Source organism: Struthio camelus, chromosome 4, assembly GCF_040807025.1.
Source record: "Struthio camelus isolate bStrCam1 chromosome 4, bStrCam1.hap1, whole genome shotgun sequence".
NCBI lineage: Eukaryota > Metazoa > Chordata > Aves > Struthioniformes > Struthionidae > Struthio > Struthio camelus.
In genome coordinates, this window is record NC_090945.1 from 86,078,047 (window position 1) to 86,102,980 (window position 24,934).

General features: G+C 56.9%; 1 protein-coding gene across 2 annotated transcripts in view; it reads left to right on the forward strand.

Moving 5' to 3' along the window:
- Positions 1-1,653: 1,653 nt before the first annotated feature.
- The window catches only part of CYP26B1 (cytochrome P450 family 26 subfamily B member 1), a 33,594-nt gene continuing 10,313 nt past the window's right edge, over positions 1,654-24,934 (forward strand). Inside the window, exons 1-3 of one of the 2 annotated variants that reach the window (XM_068943868.1) lie at positions 1,654-1,698; positions 10,098-10,208; positions 13,074-13,298. In XM_068943868.1, the coding sequence (XP_068799969.1) occupies positions 10,164-10,208; positions 13,074-13,298 (270 nt within the window). In that variant the 5' untranslated portion in view covers positions 1,654-1,698; positions 10,098-10,163. Of the gene's footprint in view, positions 1,699-9,876; positions 10,209-13,073; positions 13,299-24,934 lie in introns of those variants that run through there. The other variant, XM_068943867.1, reaches the window with a different exon arrangement.

Below are 24,934 nucleotides of genomic sequence, written 5' to 3' on the forward strand. Positions count from 1 at the left end.
CCTCTCAGTGAAAGGCACAAGAGCTGGTCGCTTCCCTGCTCGTCCGAACCGGCCGGGAGCTCAAAGCGTTCCTATCTGCGGAGGGGAGGGGGGAAAAACCCTGTACAAAATGTTCCTAATTGAGGGTGGAAAAACAAAAAGAAGGAATAGAAGCTCAGAAGTGTCTCTCCTGGTAAATAAAGAAATAAAGCCACCCACTGTCCCGGAGAGCAGGTTTCCAAGGCGTCACCGTGGGTGCTTGCTGCGTGGACGGGGCAAGAGGAGCCCGCGGTTGCATTCACTTATTACTATTATTTTTTTAATTTAAGCCAGGCTTTCAGGGTCTGACGCCTTAGGCCTCATGCCACCTCTTTGGTAGAAAGGAGTCCAAACGCGATTGCGAAAAAACGATGCCGGGAACGCGGCGTCGCGCCGGCGGGAAGCAGCTTCGGGGCGAGCGAGGCGACGGCCGCGGCTCGGCTCCGGAGCATCCCCGGAGCCGCCCGGAGAGCGGGTGGCCGGCTTCCGAAGACCCAAAAAACCAAGCGGCGGGGTGGTTTTATGTCCCATTAGCTGCTGCCTACAATAAAGTTTGGAATCTGACCGAGCCGCGTTTCTTTCCCCAGAGAGCGTGCATCTACCCAAAAAGGCGAATATCAAAATGATCTCATTTTCTTTCTCTCTTCAGTATCACATTGAATAAAGGGCGGATGGGGACAAGAAAGAAAGGGGGAGAAAAACAAACAAAAAAATCACCTGTTCCCATACAGTCTTAGAGAGATCGGAGTCATTATCTCCGGAGCTTCACGTTTCTAAAGGGGGCTTCATTTTCTTTTAAATGCCAGCATCTTGTTAAAAAAATCGCCCAAACTGAACGGCTTTTCCTTGCTCTCCCCCCCGCCCCCCAAGTCCGAACTTCAACACCTGGGAAAAGTGAGTCGAAAGGAAAGAAAACCCGCTAGCTGCCACCCCGAAGCTAAAGCAGGCGCGTCCGAAAGCCCCCCCCCCCCCAAAGCCTGGCTTTTCTCGACGGGCGTTTCTCCCTTCGACAAAAGCCTTTGGTTTTTTCCGTCATTCTTTTCATTTCCTTGATGGCTCCCCAATTGTCAAAGCCTTCAAGAAAACGCACTTTAGCTCTTTGTCCCCAAATGTAATTTGATAAACTCTTTGCAGAAACATTCGGGTTTCGGAAGCTTTTCAGAAAAACAAAACAAAAAAAAAAAAAGGGAAAAAAAACCCACAAAAAAAAAAAAGAAAAAAGAAAAAAAGCCAACCCTGCTCCTGCCAGGGGAAACGGCAAGGGGTGCGACTGGGGGCGGGGGGAAGATATTTGAGAGCCTATTTGAACGGGTTTTTTTACCAAAAAAAAAAAAAAAAAGGGGGGGGAGGAGGGAAAGTGGCAGTTTTTGGGCAGGGGGGCGGCGGAGGAGAAGGACGAGCGGCTGGAGGCCGGGGGGGGGGGGTCCGGCTGCCGAGGACCCTTCGCATGGCCGGAGCGCCCAAACGCTTCTCCGTGCTCGTTTTCGAGCATCGCCCGGTGGGCGGGGACCAGCCCCCGCTTGGCGGCTATAAAATGCTCCAGGTTCCCCCCCCCACCCACCTCCCCGCCCCCCGGCGCGGCGAAGGGCGCCCAGATTTGGGTGGGGAGGGCGGCGCGGGGGGTGCGGGGGAGGGAGAGCGCCCAGCCTGGGCTGAAGTCAAGTTGGACTTGGAGGTTTGGTAAGTCACGGAAAAAAAAAAAAATATATATATATATATATATATATTTCCCCCCCCCCCGCCCCCCCGCTCCCCTTTGCTTTCTCTCTGCAACGTTTGTCCCGTTTGGGCTCGCCGGCTCCTAGCGTCGGGGGGTATCGCTGGTGGGAGCCCATCACTGGCTTCAGGGCTGGCGCAACTGCATCCGAGCGCTCGCTAAATATTGGGGTTCCCCCCCCCCTTTTTCTTCACTCCCCTCTTTTCATTGAGCCGCTGCTGCCGCAGGGATTCTTGTTGTTGTCGCTTGGTTTTGTTCGAGGGGAGGGTGGAAAACCCAGCGATGACAACGTATAAATCTGCTCGCAGGGCTTTGAGGGCGCCGGTTGAGAGAGCAAAGCAAAGCGAAACGCCAAAAAAAAAAAAAGGGGGGACCGGGGGGGGCCTCTCGCCAGGTCGGGGAAGTGGCGCGACGCCGCGCCGAGAGCGCGCTTTTGGGTGGAAAAAAAAGTGCCAAACGGATCAAGAAGCTGCTTGGGGAAATTAAATTGCGGATTTGTGTGTGGGTTCTTTCTTTTTTGGTTTTTTTTTTTTTTTCCCTCCCCCAATTAATACCTTGGCAGGGACGCTGATTAAATTACAAAGAAACTGGAGATTTCGTTTCTGCGAAACGCAAAGCTTTCGTACATTCTCTTTGGCCTGATGAAGCGCCCGCGGGGCCAGCGCAGAGCCACCCGTGCTTGGTTTTCCGGGGAAAGTAGCTTAACGGTTGGAAAGGATGTTGTGATCCATCGCATGAGAAGTTATACCGTTGCAAGCGTTGTCTAAGGAGGGAATATTAACACCTGGAAGAACTGAAACAACTAAACTTAAAAAAAAAAAAAAAGGAGCAGGAACATTAAGTCTGCTATTAGCAGAGTTAAAAACCTGCCCAAAAACTCACAACAGTTATTTTTGGTGAACTTGCTTTTTTTCGCTCGAGCATCGCCGCGCTCGGCGGGCGGTGCGAGGCCGGCGCCACGAGAGCGGTCTTGGGCCGGTTGGCGGGGGGGAAACGCACAAATCAAAAATTGCACTCGTGCATCCGCGGCTCCTGGCCAGTCCCGTCCTCTTTCCGCGGGTCTCGCCCGGGGCTGGCCAAAACACGGACGGAAACAATCGGCGCGTTAAAAAGTTGCTGGACGGGAGACAGCGCTCCAGGGAGGCGAAACTAAAAGGCAACGGCAGAAGCAACTGCTCCCTTGGGGAGGGAGGGGAAAACAATTAAAATATTGCCTAGCGATGCCCCCAGGGTTATTATTTCAGGGCAGGAAGGACTGGGCCGAGGCGGGCGCGGGATGCGCAAGGCGAAACGCGCACAGGGAGGAGAAGCAAGGGTGGCGTTTTCCCGGCGAGCCGGGGACGGGTGGGAAGCAGAAAAGCCCCGTGTCTGCAAATAACGGCGATTCTGCCAGCACTTTCGCGTCACCCGCCGGGCTCCCCGCTGCTCGCTCCGAGCTGGAGCGTCTTAGCAGCTGCGAGGAGAACGGTTCCCCCCCCCCCATTTTGGTGAGTTCAAAACCAGCTGATTTTGAAGGGGAGCTGAACCCTGCGGCTTTCAGGAGCCGGGAAGAGACTTGTTCTGCAGCAGGTTGTTCCTCGGTTGCTGAAGTTTCTTGCTTTTTCCTCCCGCCCCCGGCACGGGAGGAAGCAGGAAAGTTCACGCTCGTCGAAATTTTGGATGCTGAGGTCCGGACTCGGTACCCGATGGGGGAAAGCATCCGAGAGCGTGAAGGCGCCGGGTGTCGGAAATCCTCCGGGCTTGGTGGGAATCGGTCGCCGGTGGCTTCGAGATGAGATTTCTGGCTTTGGGAGACGGAGGCTGCGACGGCGCGTGTGGGGCGGGTGTTTTTTCCCGGGAGTTTGTGTGCACTCGAAATACACCCGGCGGCGGCTTTGCGAAGCGGTCGGTGGTGGGGGGGGGGGGGGGGGGGAGGTGGTTTGGCTCTGCCCGTGGAGGACAATCAAATTACCCAGATGATGGCGAAAGTTGCGGCAAAGCCTGGAGCCTCTGGGCTGCTGGCCGGGCCTTGGTGAGCCGTTTCCAGCTCTGCTGCTGACCTTGGAAAAGCCATTTTCCCCTCTGGACTGTCATGGTTTTGCCTCTAGAGAGGGGAAGTTTGCAACCCCCAACCCCCCAAAAAACCTCAAAGTCTTTTTTTTTTTTTTTTTTAAGACATTTCCCCCTTATCCTTGAACTTCCACAGGAGGGAAAAAGATTCTCATGAAATTATGTGGCGGTGGCTTATTTCTGTCCCTTTCCCACCCGCTCGAAAGGCCAGTTTCACACGCTTACAAGGCAGTCGGCGGCGTTTCTGGACACGAGCTCCCGTGCCGCCGCTCCTTTCGGGTGGCTGAGAGCCTCTCAGGGATGCTTTATTCCCCCGGGAAAGGGAGAAGGTGAGAAGGGCAGAGGAGGCCGTTTGCTTTGCCGGGCTTTTCCAGCGACGGCACCACCGGTCGGGAGCAACATGCCCGGCGGCCTCTGCTCGTCTTTCCATCCCCTGCGGGTATCCCGGCGGCACGTGCTGCCCTTGAAGCCCAAAAAACGAAGCTGTTGGCAGGAGATTGGCTTTTCTCGAAAGCCTTTGGAGGACCTGCAGCCTCTGACCACCCCCCCGTGTTTCTCAGGCTGCTCTGTAGGGTGTGCTGCGAGGGTGGGCGAAGGAAAGGGCTGGGGAAAGGAAGGGAAGAGGCAGGAAAAGCAGATTAAAAAATTACTTCCCGAAAGCCACTTTGCCTTTGAGGTAAGGAACAGACGATGAGATAGGGCTGAACTTGGGGAACGGGCAAAATGGTAGGTGAGAGGTGGGAAATGTGTCTTTTGGGGGCAGGAGAGAGCAAGGGAAGGTAGCTTTTCCCCCCATGACAGTAGCTCTAATGTGCTAGGAAGAAAAGGAAACACAAAGGTAGCCAGAGGCCTGGGAAGCTGCAGCCTCATTGCTAAAAACCACAAGCAAGCAGCCTGGTGGGGCCGTGCCACCCTCCGGATCTGCAGCGGTTCCTCGATCGGGGCTGGGGGCAGTGCGTTTGCACTCCAGGCTTAATTGTGTCTATGCTGTAGCGTGCACCCACACTGCCCGGGCTGGAGGATCTGCAGCACCGGGATTTGAGCTTTTATGCTTTGTCCTGTTAAAACCGACGTGTCTTAGGAGAGCAGCCAGCAGGTCTAATCCTGGGGCTGGCGTCAGGCCGCTTGTCATACGGTCCGGGGGCCCTTTCTCCCAGGCCAGAAGCCCTGCCTTGGGCTACAGACACCGAGTCGCACAGCAACTTATCCCGGGCTACGCAGCCAGGCAGGGACCCCAGAGTCCGACCTCTTGGCTCGAGCTGAGCTGAAGTCACAGAGATTTTGGAGGGGAAGAGAAAAAAAAAAAAAAAGAACATCCGGGCGGGGGGGAAGTCCCCCCCATGCTATTTTTCCTTCTCAGCGGAGGACAGCTGAGAGACCACGAAGGTGTTAGCTCTGACCCCCAGCCCTTGAGCATCTCCCGTCCCCTCCTTGCAGCATCCTTCCCCCCGACCCTGCGCCAGCTGCTCCCCAGCCCCTTGGCGCTCGCCACCGCCGCCCCGGGCTCCCGGCCGCGCTCCCAGCACGGGTGTTGCCCGGACCCGACCCGGCCCGGCCCGGCCTGGTGCGGCCCGGCCACCCCGCGCCGCCGCCGGGCAGGGAGCGCGGCGCCGCCCGGGCTCGCCGCCGCCGGGCGCGGCCGTGCGGGGGCCGCGGCCACCTGCGCGCCGCCGCCCGCGCTACCGCCGGCCGCCACCGGGTGGCGCGGCAGGGCAAAGAGTGAGCGGGGCTCCGGCACCGGCTGCGCCGCGGAGGGGGCTCCCCGCACCGGGATGCAGCGGGATTTTCTTTTTTTTTTGGGGGGGGGGGGAAGGGTTCCTGCATTGGGATGCAGCAGCATAAGGGGGGTTTCTGCACCGGGATGCAATGGGGAAGGGGATCTTTGCAGTGGGATTGGGGGGGGGGGAGGTTCCTGCGCTGGGATGCAGTGGGGAGGGGGATCCCAGCACCGGGATGGGGGGGGGGTTCCCTGTACCGGGATGCAGCGGGATGAGGGGTTCCTGCACCGGGATGCAATGGGCAGGGGGGATCCCTGTACCGGGATGCAGCTAGGAAAGGTGAGGGGGGGGGGGTTCCTGCACCGGGATGCAGCGGGATGAGGGGTTCCTGCACCGGGATGCAATGGGCAGGGGGGATCCCTGTACCGGGATGCAGCTAGGAAAGGTGAGGGGGGGGGGTTCCTGCACCGGGATGCAGCAGAATGGGAGTTTCCTGCACCGGGATGCAGCGAGGAGGGGGACGCCCTGCACTGGGATGAAGCTGGGGGTTGGGGGGGCTCCTGTACCGGGTTACACAGTGATGCACTGGGGAGGGGGGGGGAACGCCCTGCACCGGGATGCACTGGGGAGGGAGGGTTCCTATATCGGCTGCACCGAGATGCACGCACCGGTGGGGAGGGCTTGCTGCACCGGGAAGAGGGGAGCTCCCTGTACCGGCTGCAACGTGGGGAGTGAGCTCCCTACACCGACACCCACCCTGGGTGGTGGTGGGGGTCCCTGCACGGGATGCACTGGGGAGGAGGGGGGCTCCCTGCAGCGGGACAGATGGTGGTGGTGGGGTGCTCCCTGCCCTCAGCTGCACCGAGATGCACCGGAGTGGGGGAGCTTCCTACAGCGGGATGCGGTGGCGGGGAGAGGGCTCCCTGCAGCAGGATAGTTTTTTTTGGGGGGGTGGGGGAGTTGTCCCTGCACTGGCTGCGCTGGAATGCATGGGGAGGGGGCTCCCTGCAGCAGGTTGTACCAGGACAGGGGTTCCCCGCGCCGGGGTACACAGGGATGCACGGGGCGGGGGTTTCTCTCTGTAGCAGGATGCATGGGGCTGGGGGGGGGGCCTCCCTGTACCGGGAGGCACTGGGGAAGAGGGTTTTCCTGCACCGAGGTGTACTGGGAGGGAGGAGCTCCCTGCATCGAGATGCACGGGCATGGGGGGCAGGGGGTCCTTGCCCCGGAGTGCCCGGGGTGGGGGGGGGGAATCACCGCATGTGCAAGGATGCGTGTGTGATGGGGGGGGTCCTTGTACCCACAGCAGCATGCTTCGGGGGTTCCGTGCACCGGGGGGGTGCAGGAAAGGGGGGGGTAGCCCTAACTCCCCCCCCATCCGCAGGAGCCGGGGAGGGCTCGGCCCCTCTCGGCGCGGGGCGAGCCCCGCCGGGCACCAGACTCAAACCAGCTGGGGAGGCTGCAGGGGGACGCAGGGGAGGGGGTGGCGAAGGGGAGGGGGGAGCTCAATGAACTTTTGTTTTTCCTGTAATCTGAAGCAAATGCTTTGCAAAACTGCCTGTAACCAGGCAGCCCGGATACCTGCCTTTGCCTCCATCGCTGCTGTGTGTGTGCGGGGCGGGGGGGTATTGCAACTCCTATGCAAAGCGGTGTCTGGGTTGGAAACACACCTCGGATAAACTGCAGCCCTGATGCCCCTGTCCTAGAAAGCATTTGGGATGGAGCTGGGGGGCAAGGACCAGGGCAATGACAGCGCAAAGTCCCCCCTAAAAAAATAGGGCTAGGTGCGGGGGGAGGGAGGAGGTGCAGAATAGAGCAAATCCAAAATCATGGAGGGGTCAAATCACCGCAGAGAAGAAATTCTTGCAAGGGCCAAATCATTCGAGGGGTAAATTATTGCAAGGGGGCAAATCACTGGGAGTGGAAATTTGTTGTACAGAGCAAACGGTTGCAAGAGGCCGAATCATGGCAGGGGGTAAATCACTGCAAGGGGTGCAAATCGCTGGAGGGGGAAACCATTGTGTGGGGGGGTAAATCACTGCAAGCAGGCAACTAATTGGAAGGGAGCAAATCATTGCGGGGTGGGGGGGGTGAATCACTTCAAAGAGCAAGTCATTAGAGAGGGGCGAATCACTAAAGTGGGCAAATTATTGGGGGGAGGGGTGTAAATCATTGCCCAGGGCAAGTTGTTACAGGGGTGGGGGAATCATTGGCCCTGTATATAAAAATGCGGTAAATCCCTGCAAGGGGCAAATTGTTGGGGGTTAACTCTTGCTGTGGGAAGGAATCATTGGAAGGGGGTAAATCATTGTGTGAGGGGGCAAATCATTACAGGGGAATAAATGGTTACTCTGGGGTGAGGAATAAACCTTTGCAGGGAAGTAAATCATTGTGTGTGGGGGGAGAGGCAAATAATCAGGTGGGTGAATCCTTGGGGGGAGTCAGTGATTAGGGGGCAAATCATTGCAGGGGGAAAATCTTTGGGGGGGTCACTCACTGGGGTAAATCTTTGCAGGGGAGGCCAGTTATAGGAGGGTAAAATGCTGGGGAGCAAATCATTGTAGGTGGCAGTCGTGGGGGGCAAATCATTGCAGAGGGGCAATCATGGGGGGTCATTTCAGGAGGGCAAATCATTGGAGGGGTAAAACATTGCAGGAAGGCAAATCATGGTGGGGGGGTCAATCATTGAGGGGGTAAGTCATTGCAGGGGGTCAATCATGGGGAGGAAATCACTTCAGGAGGGCAAGTCATTACAGAGATAACATTGCAAGGAGGCAAATCATGGGAGGGTCAAATCATTGCAGGGGGTTCATCATGGAGGGGGAATCGTTTCAGGAGGGCAAATCATTGCAGGGCTAAAAACATTGCAGGGGGCAAATCATGGAGGGGTCAATCATTGCTGGGGTAAATCACTGCGGGGGTCGATCATGGCGGAGGGGAATCATTTCAGGACGGCAAATCATTGTGGGGGTGAGAACATCGCAGGGAGGCAATCATGGAGGGGTCAAATCATTGCAGAGATAAAAACATTGCAGGGAGGCAAATTGTGGGGGTGGGGGTCAAATCATTGCAGCGGGCTGATTATGGAGGGGGAATCATTTCCGGAGGGGGAATCATTGCGGGGGTGAGAACATTGCAGGGAGGCAAAACTTGGGGGAGATCAAATCATTGTGGGGTGGGGGTAAAAACATCGCAGGGAGGCAAGTCATGGGGGGGGGGTCAAATCGTTGCAGGGGAAAAAAAGATCGCAAGGAGATAAATAATGGGGAGGGAAATCATTTCGGGGGAGCGTATGGCGGGGTGAGGGGCGCCGGGGCTGAGCGGTTGCTTGTCTCTCCGCAGGCCGTAGGTGCAGACGGCGGCGGCGGCGGCAGGAGGAGGAGGAGGAGGAGGAGGAGGCCGAGGCGCGCGGCGTGACCGTGCGGCGGCGCGGCGGGCCCCGGGCCAGGGCTCGCACGCTCCAGCGCCGCGTCCGCCCGGCTCGGCCCGCCTCCCCCGGAGCCCTCTGAAGTGAGGGTGGGTGTGCGGGGGAGCAGCCGTGCTGGCGGCGAGCCCAGCCCGGCTTCCCCGCCTCTATATAAACACACATTGACTTTCTTTTTTACTCAAACTCACATTGAGAGGGGCTATACCGAGCAGCCCTGCCTCCCTCTTTACAGAAGTCTTGTGAAAAGTCTGGGGCTAACAAATAACCAGCGTATATATATATATTTATATATATATATGCATATATATTTATAGAGATATATTTATATATATATATAGATAGAGATATAAACCGATCTGTCTCGCTCCGTGTGTATAGATGCATATATGTAGCTATTTAATTCTGCCATCTCTTCAGGGCTTTGCTGAATTATTTGATGAATTTTTAATTTTTTTTTAATCTCGCTCTTTTTTTTTTTTTTGGTGTGTGTGGCTTGCATTGAAAGCAAGCAAGATCCAGAGCATCTGCATTTGGACTTTTTGGGGGGTTTATTTTTTTCCCTCCGGAGTTTTTCTTTTTCTTTTTTTTTTCCTCCCTTGAATTTTTGACCATTTAATTGCACGCACCCCCTCCCCTCTTTGGGGGCTCTCCTGTTGTTTTGTTCTCTTTTCGTGCTGTGTGTGTTTCTTTTTCTTTCTCCCCCCCCCCCCCCGCCTGTGTCACTCTGTCAAGTTTATTCTAAACAAGAACAAAGTTTTCAGAGAGGGACAGGGGAGAAACTGATCCCCCCCTTTTTTTTTATTTTACTTTTTTTTTTCTTCCCCTGTTGCTTTTTTTGCCCTGCCGGTGGTGAGGGGGGATCTCCAGCCCCCCACCTGCCCCATCCCTCCCCGAGCAGGACCCCCCAGGCAGGCTCAGCGTGCGCTTTGCAATCGCTCTCTTTTTAATTTTTTTTCCCTTCTTCTTTTTTTTTTTTTTTTTCCTCCCCTGTGCGTGCGTGTGTGTGGGTGCGAGTGTGGTTGCCTGTCAAGGGGCTGTTTCTCTCCCCACCCTCCTCCTCCTCCTTCTTCCAAATATGCTTTTTGAAAGTTTTGATCTCGTCTCGGCACTGGCTACCCTCGCGGCGTGCTTGGTGTCACTGACTTTGCTGCTGGCCGTATCCCAACAGCTGTGGCAGCTCCGCTGGGCTGCCACCCGCGACAAAACCTGCAAGCTACCAATCCCTAAGGGCTCTATGGGATTCCCTTTAATCGGCGAAACCTTCCACTGGCTCCTGCAGGTAAGGAGGATTCCCTTCCCTTCCCTCCCTGGAAGGTGGGTTGGGACCGGCTGCTTTTTTTTTTTTTTTTTTTCCCTTCTTCTTCCCCCTTCCTCCTTCTTCTTCTCCTTCTTCTCCTCTCGCTCTTTCCCCTTTCTTCTTTTCCTTTTTGCCCGGGCTGCGATTGCATCATGCGGGCTCGCAGCGGGGCCGGGGGAGCCCGACGCGGGGCGGCCGCCGCGCTCCGCTCGCCCCCTCCCCACCCCGGGGAAGAGCCGGGGGCTTCCCCCGCCTTCCCGCCCCAAGCGGGTAAAAATCTCCCTTTCCTTCCCCCCCTCCTCCCCTCCAACCCCAGCCGAAATCCTTGCAGAAATAACCTAGGGGTGGGAATTAGCCCCGCGGGCGAGGGTCTCTCTGTGGCCGAGGGGCTGCCGGGCACGGTGTGGGAAGTGGGAGGGGGGATGGCTCCCCCGCGCCTCCCCACGGCCCCCCGGCTTCATGTATGACGGTGAAAAGTGTGTGTGTGGGGGAGAGATTTTTGGGGGTGCCCGGGCTCCGGAGGGGAAGCGGCTCGGCCGGGGCTGCGGCCGCCCGTCGGCTCGGGGTTTGCAGCGCTCCGGGCTCAGGTCCGGTCTTCCGGGGAAGCCCGCGAAGGTAATCGGTAGATTAACCCGGGATTAACCTCGCTAAGTGCTGAACAGCGCCGGGCGGAGCGGGATCCCCTCGGACGGCGTCGCCAGAGGGTGTTTGCCAAAAATTAAAAAAAAAAAAAAAACAAACCCATAAGCGGAGGCGAGGAGGCAGCCGGCGGGCGAGGGGTGCCCCGCTCGGGGGTGGGGGGAGAGGACCGCGGCCGGGGGAAGGGGACGCGGCGGGGTGCAGCGGAGCTTCCCCCCCTTCCGTACCTCGGAGGATGTGTGGCGAGGGGAAAACCCACGGGGGGGGGAAAAAAAAAATCCGCCCCTGGGCTCCACACCGGGCTCCAAAATAGCAAACGGGAGCCGGGTGAGGATGCTCCCGCCGGCGCAGGTCGGGTTTCATTGACGGGCTTGCAAGGGGGGGGGGGGAAGGGGGGGACGACGGCGGAGCCGGCGGTAGCTCCGCCGCCCGCGCCGCGCCACGGCCGCGCAGGCTGCGCGCACCCGCGCAGCGCCCCGCGCCCGCCGGGCTCCCGCGCAGCCGGCGGCCGCCCCCGCGCCGCTGCCCCGCAGCGCCGAAGGGGTTAACGGCACGCTCTCAATAGTGCTTTATTTTTTAAAGAAATTTATCAGATTTTTACAGGGGGACCAGAAAAGGGTTCTCGCTTTTCCACAGGCTCCATCCAAACAGAGTCCAGGGCTAAAAATACAAAATTTTGTATAAATTGGACTCCATTCGAAACTTCTCCCACATAAAGGTCCTCTTTGTGCTGCCCTGGAAATGGTGTACAAATAACTCTTTATTAATGCCACAAAAAGGACTTTAATTATATTTACGCAGATCAAGAAACAGGGTCACCTGAACATCTGAAATTCACAACCGCGCTTTTGTTTCAAAATAAACACACACGCACACTCGCAAGGCAGCGCCGGTTCGCGGAGCTACAATGCTCGCCGCGGTTTGTCCCTCCCGGGGGCTGCGCTTAGAAGGGGGGGGGAAGCCCCCCGAAACCGGCTGCTCCGCTGTTTTGGGGGGGATGGAGGGGCCGCAGGTACCGTGGGGCGGAGTCCGGCTTTTTTTTTTTTTTTTTTTTGCCCCCCCCCCCCCCCCCCCCCCGAGCTGCTCCATCCGGCTCCGCTCTGACAAAAGCCCTCGGAGCATGTGGGAAAGTTATTAAAAGCCTGCAGAATCTGCAGACTTACTTAGGCAAATTGCAAGCCTTTCAAGTAAATTCAGTCTTGGGGGGGGGGGAAGAAAGGAGGGAAAAATAGGAGGGGAGAAAAAAAAAAAAAGGTTAGAGTGCTGCGGAGTGCCAGGAGAGGTAAAGGTAAAACTAAAATAAAAGAGGAGGAAAAGCAGGAATGGGAGGGAGAGGGGCAGACAGGCTCTGGGGCTCCCTAAGGACTTGTTTTCAAAGGTGATGGAGGGCAGCGATGATTTTTTGGGGGGGACTCCGAGCCGGTGGGACTGTAAAATCGGCACTGTTTTGCCCAAAAGCGAGGCCGGGATCCCGGTCTGGAGGGGGGGGGGGGGCCCTACGGCAGGGAGGGCGGCAGCCGGGTGAGGGCTCCGAAAACCAACCCTTAGTTTAGGGCTGAGACGTTTGGAAATTTGGGAGTCGCTCCGGATCGTTCCTAGTTGACAAAGTTAATTTTATACCTTTTAAAGAGCGCTGGGTGTCCCACCCCCCACCCCCCCGGCAAAAGCAAAACCCCCAGGGGTGGTGTCCCCGCACCCCTCTCCTGCCTGACCCCCCCCCCCCCACTTAGCAAAGTCTATCCTAACCCCAAACCTCTCCTAAACCAGCCCCTTCTCACCCCCATCCGCCGAGGCCGTCCCCAAAGCTGCCCGCGGCACCTCCTCTGCTTGGCACCCTCCTCCTCCTCGCCGCCACAGGGAGCACCCCCCACCCCTTCCCAATTTCTTTTTGCCCTCTTCACATGGGGTGAGCTTGCCTAAAAAAAAAAAAAAAAAAATCCCCCCAAAACCTAAATCTAACGCGGTGGCTGCTCTTGGAGTCATTTCTATTAATAGGCCCTGGCTAGTAGCCACCGCGGGGCGGGGGGTGGCCAGCGGCGCTGCCAGGGCACCGAAAACCTTATTTTTTGCACCAAAATCTCCCCTTCCCCCTCGGGGTGTGTTGGGGGGGGGGGTAATAGCGATGCACTTTGCCGAGCCGGGGGCGGCGCAGCGGGTAACGCAGCGGCCGCTCGCTTTCCCCCCTTCCCCCCCCCCCTCCCCACGCAGGGCTCCTGCTTCCAGTCGTCGCGGCGGGAGAAGTACGGGAACGTGTTCAAGACGCACTTGCTGGGGCGGCCGCTGGTGCGGGTGACCGGCGCGGAGAACGTGCGCAAGATCCTCATGGGGGAGCACCACCTGGTGAGCACCGAGTGGCCGCGCAGCACCCGCATGCTGCTGGGGCCCAACACCGTGGCCAACTCCATCGGCGACATCCACCGCCACAAGAGGAAGGTAGGGCGGCCGCTCTCCCCCCCCCCCCCGCCCCACGCGTGACCGCGGCGCGCGCAGGGGGGGGAAGGAGGACATACCCGCGCCCCCTCTCCCCCTTTGCTTCTCCACCCTCTCCCGCGGGGGACCCTCCCCCCCACTCTCTCTCTCTCTCTCGCCCCGCGTGGGGCGGGCGCGCGTGGGCGCCGCGCGCCGTGGAACGCGGCGGAATTCCCCCCCCTCCTTTCCCGCGCGCGCGCGCGCCACGCCGCCGGCCTTTGAGGAATTTAAAAGGGCGATGGCCCCGCGGCAGGCAGGAACGGGGAGGTGGGCGGCCCGGATGGGGCTTCCCCACCGCTTACGGCCGCGGGAGGAGGAGGAGCTGGCTCTCCACGCCCACCTTCCCCCCCCCTCACCTCCCACGCCGCCTCCCCCCGCCCCGCGTGGCACGAGTGGCCTGGGCTGCGGGAACCTGAAGGCCGCGCAAAGCCCAGCCGCCCTCTTAAAAGGGCAACGCCTCTGGGAGGGGCCCACCGCGGCAGCGCGGGGCGACCCCGTCGGGCGATTTGGCTGTTTCCCACCCGCCGCACGCTGCCCCCCCCCCACCTCCATCTCCACCCCCAGTCCCTGGCAGGGTTTTTCCGGGGGCGCCACCTCCGGCCTCGCGCTTGCTAGCTAGTCGTGTCGTGGCGTTGAGCGTCGCGGCGTTGAGCATCGCCGCAAATTTGGGAGAAACTGGCAGTCGGGCTCTGGCTGGGGGCTCGGGGATGGGGTGCAGGTCGGCGACCGGGCTGGCTATGGAGCGGGGAACGTCGTCGCCTCGCTCCGGCGTTACCCCCGGTGAAAACCTCCCTGCGCCCGTCCGTCAGCTCGGGACGCCGCAGAGGCGTGAAAAGCGGTGTATAGCTGGGGGGAAAGCTGGCAATGCACGGTGGTGCTGGGCGATGGGTGACGCGAGGGAGCTCAGGGTGGCGGGACACCGTTCGTAGGGTAGGTTATTTTTGCAACCCTGCCACGAGCCTCTGCTGCCTTTATCCGGGGCAGGCAGCGGAGTCGGGAAATGGTGAAAATACTAAGGTGAGCGCAATCGCCCTTGGGGCAGCGTAGACCCACGGGAGTTTCCCAAACTGTGCTTTTTTGGGCAAAGCAGCCCCTGTGCTCGTGGCTGAAGCGGGCCACGGTGGCTGCCGGCACGACGGGCAGGGAGGCCGTGCGGCGCGGCGGGACACGGTGGCGTTTCGAGGGGTCCTCGCCGGACGCCCCCATCCCTATTTGCCTACTGGATGTATCTTTAGCTCGTAAAACCACAGTACAGTAGTGGGAACCCACGGGAGGCTCTTCCAGCCCTTGCCCGCCCTGCGTGCCCTAGCAAGGTTTCTTATTTTGTGGCTATATTTCTATAAAATCCCTACCAAAACTGATTGCTCCTTCTCCTGGGGGGAGAAGATGAGAAAGTAAAGAACACGCGACACCCATCAGCCACGTTCCTTCGTGCGTTGGCGGCTGGTGCTCAAGTGCTGCCTCCAAAAGCGCCGTCTCCGTCCCTACCTGCGACCGGGGCGATCTTTGCGTCTGCAATTACACTGGGCTACTTTCTTTTTTCCTTCTTTTTTTTTTTTTGTTAAGGAGCTAGAAATCTGTTGCAACCTTGCTGTCAGCAGGATGATAGATCTTCTGCAAGGGAAGACCACTTCCTTCTCTTGCAAAATGGGTAGCTCAAGCCCTTTGGTTGAGAGCTCTTCACTAAAATGGCCTTGGGAGACCTTGGGAGAAGGTGCTGGGGCAGGAGGGGTTACGGGAGCGGGATCGTTCGTACCACGGCTCAGCCGTGAACCGTCGGCGTCGGGAAGGAGCAAGAGCAGCGTCGTAGCGAGGGGAAGAGCTCCTCTCCCTCGACGCTGACACCCGCTTATTTCATTTTTACATCTTAACCTGCTGGGAAACGTGTCGCAGCCGAAGGTGCTCCCTGAATCCAGAATTTCAGCCCCAAATGCTTTCCCATTTTCCGTGCCCGCAGAGGGAGGGCTGCTTTCTCCGCATCAAAACCCTTCCAGCCTCCCGATTTTGGCATCACGTGTGATGCCGAACTGGCCAGGATCCCGCTCTCTGTTTAAGGGGTGGCTAAAACCTCCTGAGAACAGGTGCTCTTACAACATTTTGCCGCGGGATGACCTTCCCGTGGGACTAAGACTCCGGTGCTGACCACTGCAAACCCGAGCCTGGCCTCGCGCGCCCGCTGACCTCTCGTGCTCCTGCAGGTGCATCTCTAAGAAAGCTGTTTCCAAGGATCAGTGGGGCCGGGATGCTGAAGGTTTTTACCAGATTAAACATTTTCCAGGCCAGGTGCCTTCTAGAGGCAGAAATTACAGGTGCCTTTTGCATTCGTTTAGTCCTGACTGTTGCTGTTAAATGGCAATAACTTTTAACTCTCCTCATCCTGTTGCTGAGACTCTTAAGAGGTACCAGGAGGGAAAGCCTAGATTTAAGATTAGTTTTACAGCCTACTCCTTGAAACGGTCTTTCTCTTGCTCCTTCTCAGTAGAAATCTTTCTCTCAGGTACCTGGTCCGTACCTGCCCCTCGACCTGCCGGGGAAAGCGAGTGCAGAACGTTTTGGCCAGGGACAACGTTTTTCAGATAGACTTCACTTTTCAGATAGACTTCACTGACTTCCGTAATAACAATGCTAGTACAAAAGCAAAATATTGCAAGATTAGGAAGAATCTGAAAGCTGCATAGAGAGAAGCAACAGTAATTGTGGGAAAACTTTCCAAGTGGTTGAACATTCAATTGAAAGCGTAGTGGGGCTTTCTCTGTGGAGCTCCATCCACCTCCCAGATTGCATTTTTTGTTATTCTGCTTCTCCCAGCTTGACCCTTTGCTCTCCCTAAAGCTCGCTTTCCCGGAGAGCTGGTCTTGCCAGTCCTAGGTTAGGTGCAAGTTCTCCCGAGGCTGCTTGTGGTGCAGGATAGGGGCTGGCACGAGGATGGTTGGAACATGAAACCTGTGGTGCTCCCCCCACTTCAGCATCTCAAACCTTTGGAGCTGTCTCTAGCTCCTGTTCCACCACCACTTACAAGGTCACCATCTGCCACAGGTCCTTGTCGTCCTCCTGTGAACCAGTGGAGTTGTACTGATTTGCGCCAACATTGGCAGATCTTCTTCCATCTTTCCCTGTAATCTCCTTTGGTGGTGGGGACCGATTGCTAGAGCTTGTCTTCACGTCTCGGTGGCAAAGGGCTTTAAACCACGCACATATTTGCATGGCGTGTCTGGTAGCTCGCCAGAGAAATCAGCTCTTTGACCGGACACATAAGATTTCCAAAGAGTTTTACCTCTTTAGTGTCATTTTAACCCTAGCAAACTGTTGCAAGAGATCTTGAGCCAGATGCGCAGTAGGATACTTTGCCCGCAGTGGTGACGGCATCAGAGCTGGGTCAGACGGCTCCATCTCTGGAGCTCTCCTAGCTTTGCTGTTTTCCTATCTCAGCTTCCCTTCAGGCTCTTAAAAGGATTCAATTTCCCCTTCCGTAAAGTGGGTGAATATCCTTTTCTCCATCCCTAGCATACGGGAAACTTTAATCCCTTAAGTGTTGATAAAGGGCTCGGAGATGCCTGTGTGAAAGGTGCTAAGGAGGAACAAAGCAGGATTAACAGGCCAGTAACTATGGCAGCTCTCCGCTTTCCTGTCCCCTATTTATTAACGCTCCCCTGCAGGAAGCTGTCAAAGTTAATATAAATTGGAGAAAGCTTCCCCCCTTTTGGGAAATTAACTCTCCAACCTTTATTAGAGAGTGGTTTCTGGATATAAACTCAGCTTTGCCCAGGGACATAACGGCTGGGTGGGAGGTGAGGACGGAGCTGGGGGCCGACTCCTCGCTGGCGCTTGCACGCTGCGGGCGTCTCGCTTTAGTGCCGATGCCATCAAAGTTGGCTCTGTCCTTGGCCTAAGATGAAGCTGGTAGATAAGAACGGTTTGCAAGTAGTAAACAAAAGCAACAAAACGCTCCTTCCTGAGATAAATATCTTTGAAAGGCTGCTGCCGCTGTAGGGTCACGGAGTTTGTGCCGACGTCGGAGCGGGGGCAGCCCGCTGCGACCTGCAAGGAGCCAACGCTGGCCTTGGGAATAGTCGCCGCGGTGAAGGTGGCTTGAAGGTGGCTTCTCCGTGCCGCGGGCAGCCCGTGGGGATCACCTCTCTCCCTAGACCTGTCCTTATTTAGACCTCTTCAGGGCTAAACTCAGCTCCCCGCGACACCACAGCGAGCCCGGGGCAGTCGCTGCCGAGCCGCCCGTGTGTCTTGTGGAAGCGTGCGCCAGTAGGTCGACACGACTTGTAGAGAAGGGGAAGACGGTCTCCTCGGAGGCACTATGATAGCACGGGCTCAGGTTTTACCGAGTTTATGGCCAGCGGGAGCGGAGCGAGCAGGACGAGGAGGGGATGCTCCTGAGGGCGGGAGGTGACCCTGCGTCTCGGTAGCTTGGACGAGGCCGGGACGTGCAACCGCCCGGGGCCGGGAAAACGGTTCTCCTGGCGATGCCGGGGCAAGGTGGGAGTCAGACTTTCCTCGGGAGCGTCCAGCCTTGGCAACGGGCTGCTGGACGTGCTGGGCCCTTGCTCTCTCCCCGCGTAGTAATCCCAAAATAGGCGCAGCTGGCTGAAAAAAGCAAGAATAAAATAAAAGCAAGCCGTGGGCTGGGTAGCCGTCCTCAACCCGGAGGCTCGGGGAGGAAGCAGACAGCGGTGCAGAGCCGTGGCCTGCTTTGTCTCACTGTCCAAAACTACATCATTCATTAACACACCACAATTAATGTTCTGCCTCGGAGGCATACAAGTGTTGAGCTTATTAGCACCAAGTAGAAAGGTCTGAGGCTTTAATATAGTTTGCAAGAGGATTAAGAACACAAAAGGGGCCATAAATTTACAACCAAATATAAACCAGCTGCTGTGGGCAGGGCCGGGGGGAGGGAGGGAAGGGGGAGAGCGGAGGGAGGAGGAAGAAGGAGGAATCGGAGGCGGCGGCGGGAACGTACCTTTCGCGCGAAAACGGCCCCGATCCAAGCCGTTTAGAGGTTTGGCGTTCCCACCGAACCCCGCGGCCCTCCTCGGCGCGGCTCACAAACCGCCCGGCAAGAGGGAGGCCGTGCCCTCGCAGCCGAGCCCCCCGAAATCGCAGCCGGTCCGGACTCCAGCCGCCGTGAGCTGGCGCCGCTCCAGCGCCTTTTCAGCGCGTGTCTGTGCCGGGCTGCACCCGTTCGCTCCGCTGCCGGATTTAGCCCTGCGAGTTTTAATTCATGGGCGAAAGCCGCCGGAGTCCGGGAAAAGGCTTTCGTTGATTTAGGAGGGCTCACGATCGCGGTCTTGGGGAAGAATTTGGCGGCTCGATCGGCTCATTGACTTTAGACCAATACCGCTGTCATCTACGCTGGTGCAAATCCAGAGTAATTCCAACGGATTAAAAAAAAAAAAAAAAAGCAAGGTGCAGCCACTCCTGGCGGAAATACAAATTTTGTGCGTTTTCATAGCGCCTTCCACCCCAAAATGCCCTAGGACCTCCAACTGTGCTTTGAAAAGCAGCAGCAATGACTGAGTTGGGTTGCATACCAGGAGCCGGGCAGATAGCCTGCAAGGAACCTTTTCAAACGTAGGCCATCCTACCCTACCACGTCTTCTAGAAGTGAAGATGTTGGAGGTCCTGTGGGGCACAGAGGAAATGAAACCCGGGCTCTGGCTGCAATGCTCTTTGCTCGGTGGCACTGCCATCGCTCTGCAATGCAGCTGGTGGCTCTGCAGATCCCAGCTCCAGTACGGAGAGCTGATGGGGGGCACCAGGAACGAGTCCCAGAGGGCCAGGAGAGCTTTTCAGGCTGAGGATCCATCCTGCACTCTCTTTGTCTAGCTCTGTTTTCTACCGTGTAGTATTCTGTCCTTCCAGAAAACTCAAGTAACCCGCTTAGTTCTGGCTGGTAATATCCCATTCATCCCTCTGGGAATTGAGTGCTTTGTACAAAGTTAACGATCATCTACTTTACCTCTCAGGAGGCACTTCTGCTGTCAGATATATCTCTCTGTCAGCCAGCTTCTTCTTAAGCTTTCCTCTCCTTAATTTTGTCTGGTGGCTTGGAGTCACCTTGGCCTTTCTCATCTCCTCCCTGGGCTTAGAAAGCCCAGAAGAGGCCTCCTCAATAGTCTGCAGGAGCTTACATGTTCATAAGCAGGAACACTTCTGCACCAGGCAATGCACGCTCATCCCTATGTGATGAACCGAGGTCTTGCAAGGCCTCGCTTAGGATTTCGGCATCAGACGAGTAGGCAAAGCTGCAGTAATTTCCTCGCTGCTGGAGGAAGCGTCTTTCTAAGTGTTTTCTCCTATTTTTGCCAGGAGATGATGCATGCTCAGCATGGCATATTTATTTTGCCTTCGGGATAGAGTGGGCTGCTCCGTACGGGGGGTGTTTCCCTCTCGAGCTCTGCTGCCCATCCTGCTGTGCTCTGCTATCAGACTACACGGAGCACTTAGCAGGAATGAGGTCTAAACATCCCCTGTGAAGAGCACTTGAAGCTGGTTTCTTTGCCAAGTGCTGCTTCCTCTCTAGGAGAGCTTGTGGCGGGTGCTGTGGGTGTTTTAAACACATGGGGATCCCCCGCTCTGGTTCTTCCTTTCTGCTCCAGGAGGATGCACAGTCCAGCAAAAAGGGGACTTTTCTCCTAATGTTTCTCCTCTTTTGGTCTGGCCTTGTCAAAGGCAGCTTATGCTTGGCCAGGTGGGTTTCTCCAGCCAGCTGATCTGACCTTTGGGATCTGAGAGCCCTTCTGGGCGGACAGGGCTCCTATTTCTTTGCCAAACTATTCTTTCACGTGGTATTCCCTCCCTTTGCTGGAGCAATGCTCTCGGAGGTAATTCAAGGAAGGCTGATCCTGCATTAAAGGTTGGGACTGCGGCTGCTGGTGCTTTTGCTCCCTGTTCCTTCTTCCTTTTTCTCTCTACCCCTTGCTTGATCTCCCCCTTGAGGAGTGGTGACAAAACCTAGGGTGGACTCTGCTGTTTCTGAATACCTTGGTTCCCCATGCGTAAATGCAGGGAGGAGGACACCGACGCTTCAGAGGTGTTGTGCCTACACACGGAAGACTTGCAACGTGTTTAGATAGCCCAGTAACGAGGGCTCAAGAGCCCACATTGCTGAACGGAGCTGGTTGCATCTTGTTGGTGCCGGCATTACTTCTTTTGAGAGGCAAGGCAGGTTTTGCATTTTTGCATGGGGGACGACGCTGAGATAAATGCAGGGTGCTGTGCTCTCCCACCCACCCCAGGCATCGCAGCCCGTTTAACAGCAATCCTCTGCCGGCCTGGCCCAGCTTGGTGTCTCAGAGAAGTATCAGGAAGCTCCTGGCCCAAGGGAGCCTGGCAAAGCCAGCTGTGGAATAGAAAATATGTATTTGTAACATAGAAAATAATCAAAGACTCCATCTGGGCTGGGGCCCTGGGGCACCTCATTAGCTGCGCGGCACAGCCCCGACGCTCCTCGGCGTCGGGCAGCTAATTTAACCTTCCCAGCCGCAGGTGGCCTTGCAGCTGCGCCAGCCGGCAGCTTCGTACCCGCACCGGTTACCGGCTCCGCCAAGGTTACGTGCTTGGGGTTCGAGGCTAAAATAGGACCGACTTTATTGAGCAGGGTGAAGGTCAGAGTAATAGCTTGGCTTAGCAGAGAGAGGTTTTTGATTGCGGCGTGCTTTTAGCTGCTGCTGGGGAAAGGGCCCAGGCAGGTGGCTAAAGAGGAGCGAAGGGCTAAAGGGTTTTTGCAGAGGGTTGCTTGGGCTACCGGCCTCTTTTCTCCCTGATTTAACTGTCCTGGTCTAGGGGAGCAGGATGCTGCCTCCCCAGGAATGCTCGGGATGAAGGCGCATTGCCTCTCTCGACACGGTCCAGCTTTTGAAGCGTGGAGGGACTGATGCTCATTTTGGGCCCCCTTCTCTCCTTCCTGCAAAACAAGACATTCAGAAACGGCAGAGCCCGCCTTATATTTGTTAAGGCTGGTGAATGGTTCACACCCCATTGAATTTCTCACAGACCTTAAGTTCAAAAAAAAAAAAAGAAAAGAAAAGAAAAAAGGACATAAGCAACGAAAGGCATTAAACAATCATAACTTGGCCCAAGGATGTTGACACCATCTTTCCATTTTTTTCTAGTGCATTTTTTGTGAATTGATCAAGTTTCGGTGCAACTACCTTTTGCAAAGGAGACTGTTCCACTCCGTTGTTTTTTTTTTTTTTTTTTCCCAGCTGGGTCTAGTTTGGGGAAACAGCCTCTACTTTGATCTGTAGCTCTGGATACCGTAACTAGACTCCCTTTGCAGACGGCTCACAGTGTCCGTAGAGCCCTTGCATTTCTCCGTGGGAGAGGCTGCTGCGTTCAGCCGCCCCGGAGACACTGCGCTCCTCACCTGCGTCCTTCCTGCAGCACAGCTGTGCTTTGATGTGCAAACCCAAAGCTGCTCATTTTGGGTGATGAGGGGTCAAAATTCTTGCCTTTTTCTTTTAATGGCCCTAGATTCCTCCCATGATGGAGAATGGCAAGAGACTGCAGAGTGGGGAGATACCCTGAGTTTTTGGTTAAATCCCAGCGTGAGCAGATGTGCTCCATCTCCTTACCTGTTGGTGCACAGGGAAGGAAGGGTTCCAGGCCTTTGCTATGCTACTGTGAAAGACAAAAATCCTTTAAAAACAGATCTCAGGGTGTCCCAAGAGCGGCCACGGTGTGAGTTTCTGGAGGTCATCCGCTGTTGTTTGCGGGACCTGTGCCTGGTGGAGTTGTCCCCACAACCTGCTTGCCATGTTTCCCCTTTGCTTGTGCTTCTGGCTCCAGGACAGCCTCTCACCCATGGGACTTTGCAGCCTGATCCCAAAATGCCAAGGTTTACAAGATCGCTGGGGCGTCCCTGTTGTTTCCCTACCTGCAGCGGCGGTGTCTGATGCTGTAGAGAAAGGCAGACGTTCATTATGACGTGCAGACAGGGTAGGGTTGGGGTGAATACTGCCTAGCCTTCGAAACATGTGAATAAATAGCATGTCTCCAGGTTGAGAAGCTCCTTCAGATGCTTCTTTGACGTGCAGTGCCAGCCAAGCCACGTGCTGCTGCCAAACTGGTTTGCAAAAGTGTCTTCCAGGCAATATTCCCGCGCAACGTGCTCTAGGTGACCCTGCTTGAGCAGAGGGTTGGACTAGGTGATCTCCAGAGGTCTCTTCCAACCTCAACCAACCGTTCTGTGATTCTGTGTGATTTTTACGTTAGTGTCGCAAAAGTGTCTTCATTTTTAGGGCCAGCAGCTCTGAATGGGAGAGGGGAGGCAGTGCAGAGGAGCTGCTCTCTCCCTGGCGGTCCTGTGTTGGATGAGGCTGCAGGTGTCTAATCCCAAAGTGCAACCTTCCTCCATGAAATGCAGCCTCAGTGCTAATTACTCCCGAGGCCAGTCACTAAACGCAGACTTTACTAAGCATGAAAATGCTGTGGATTCAAGGTGCTTCCCTTGAATGTCCTCTCCTCTTCAGTGTGGTTTGCAGAATAGCTGTGGATGGGGCTGAGGTCTTCTCTTGCAGCCGGGAGGGGTGCTGTGCCTTGTCATGTGAATCCAGACCTCTCTGGGGTGTCCAGAGAGTCGAGACACCATTTCTGCCTTAGGAAACCCATAAATCTTGAAATGTTCTGTTCCCTTTGCAAACGGCAACAGATTCGGAAGGGCTCGCTGGGTGGTGGTGCCTCTTTGTGGACCGTGGGTCCACCACTGGGTGCAGAGTGGGCACACTTGTGCGGTAAATGAGCGCCTATGGCCTGAGTAAATCACGAAATATGTCTCCGCATCTATTTTAGGACATATCGAAATGTAACAAATTGGGGCTTTTTCCAAGCTCTGCAGAGGGTTCTTTGCAAACTGCCTTGATCCCTGCCGGCCAGGGCTGGGAGACCTTCTCTTCCTGTGGATCGCAGAGCTGGGGTTGCCTCTCGGTAGGCTCCGGAGCGACGTTTCGCTCTGATCCACCTCAGCTTCATCTCATCCTCCTCCTCCGGAGTCGGGAAGCGGCCGAGATGTTCGGCTCGAGTTCACTAGAGGGCGCAGGAATTTTAGGCTGGAAAACGGCGGAGGTTTGTAAGGGAAAGTTGGCTGCCTTCTCCTCCTTTTTAATCAACTGGAAAGATGCAGGGTTGAACTGGAGGTGACTGGAAGGGGATCCAGACTTGTGTCTGGCGAGGGAAGGACCCGCTGACATCTGGGATTAGGCGGCGCGCAGTGCACAGGCTGCGAGCTGGGGTGGCGCTTCGAGGAGCCGGGAGCATCGCCACGGCCTTTGCTGCAGGACAGCAGGACGGCTCAAGAACGAGTAAAAAACAAAAAAATCCAACCCTTCCCACTCCCCCAAAACCTGCCATCCCACCCCAAAAGCTGAATGCTCCCCCCTTTTGGGTTGGCAGCAAGGGGCCAGCTCCTGCCTTCCTGCAGCCAGGCTCCTGCCCCGTGGGTGGCTCGGAGGACGGAGACCTCGGCACGCGGACCCTCTGGAGCCATGCCGGCGGCAGCAGCACCCGGCCGGTGCTCACGGCTCTGGGGCTCGGGGTGCCGCGACTGCTTGCACCGGCCAGCTTTCCTCCGGCTGGCTCCCCGTCAAAGCCCGATGTCCCCGTCGCGGCCACCCAGGAAACGGCTCTTTTCCCGGCTCCTGGAAGCATCCCATGCTTGTTTATCCCTTCCTGATGGCGTGGCGAGCTTGACAGCGGGGCTGTGTTGCTGGGTTGGGTGCCGCTGGCTTTTCGTCTGGGTTTTTCTTCTTCTTTCCTGCCTCCTCACACATAGGCAGGCAGGTCCGCTGGAGCCGCCGCGCTGCCCTTTCCTGGCTTAAAAATAGCCCGAGCGAAACTCCCGTGCGGACCGCAGAAAGCAGGCGAAACGACCCCGTCTCACGCCCTCTCGCCGGGGCGCAGCCGCTCATTCATTCCTCCGCTCATTCATTCCTCCGCTCATTCATTCCTCCGCTCATTCATTCCTCCACCCCGCGTGTCCGTTGGGAGGCGTGATGGTGGGGTGGCCGCCCGCCCCGGTGCCTCCATCGCTGCCTTTCTCCTGCGCCACGTCCTCCTCCCGTCCCCCCCGCTCGCCTCCCGTTACCCCCACTGGGCAGCCTCCGCCGGCGGGTCGTGTGATGAGTTTTACCGTCGTCTCGCCGCTCGGGGCGACGCGCGTGGCGGTCGGGCCGAGCGAGGCTCTCCGTGCACCGGCTCTTACCGAGCCTCCAAGCTGGGGACGGAGGGGTTATTTCACCAAACAAACTTGGCGCGAACGACGTGCGCTAGCAACGCAAGGCAGCAGCCAGGAAAACGTTACCATCCCCTCCGAGCGCTGACTGGGGAGGAAATTCTCACATTTACAGCTCCGCAAAGGTTAGGCGCTCTTGGAAAGAGGGGGCAGGCTTTGATTTCTTGCTTTCTGTTGTCGTTTGGAGCAATCTGGGGTCTGCCCGTCCTTTGCAGCTCCCCCTGCATGCCGGGAGCCGGCGGAGGTTACGACGGCTCGCGGCTCACTCCGCCGGACCCTGTTTGGATTGGATTTTGCTGGAGACCTGGCATGCGGCGGCGCGCGTGTGCGTGCCCCTGTGCGCGCGTAGGTTAACATA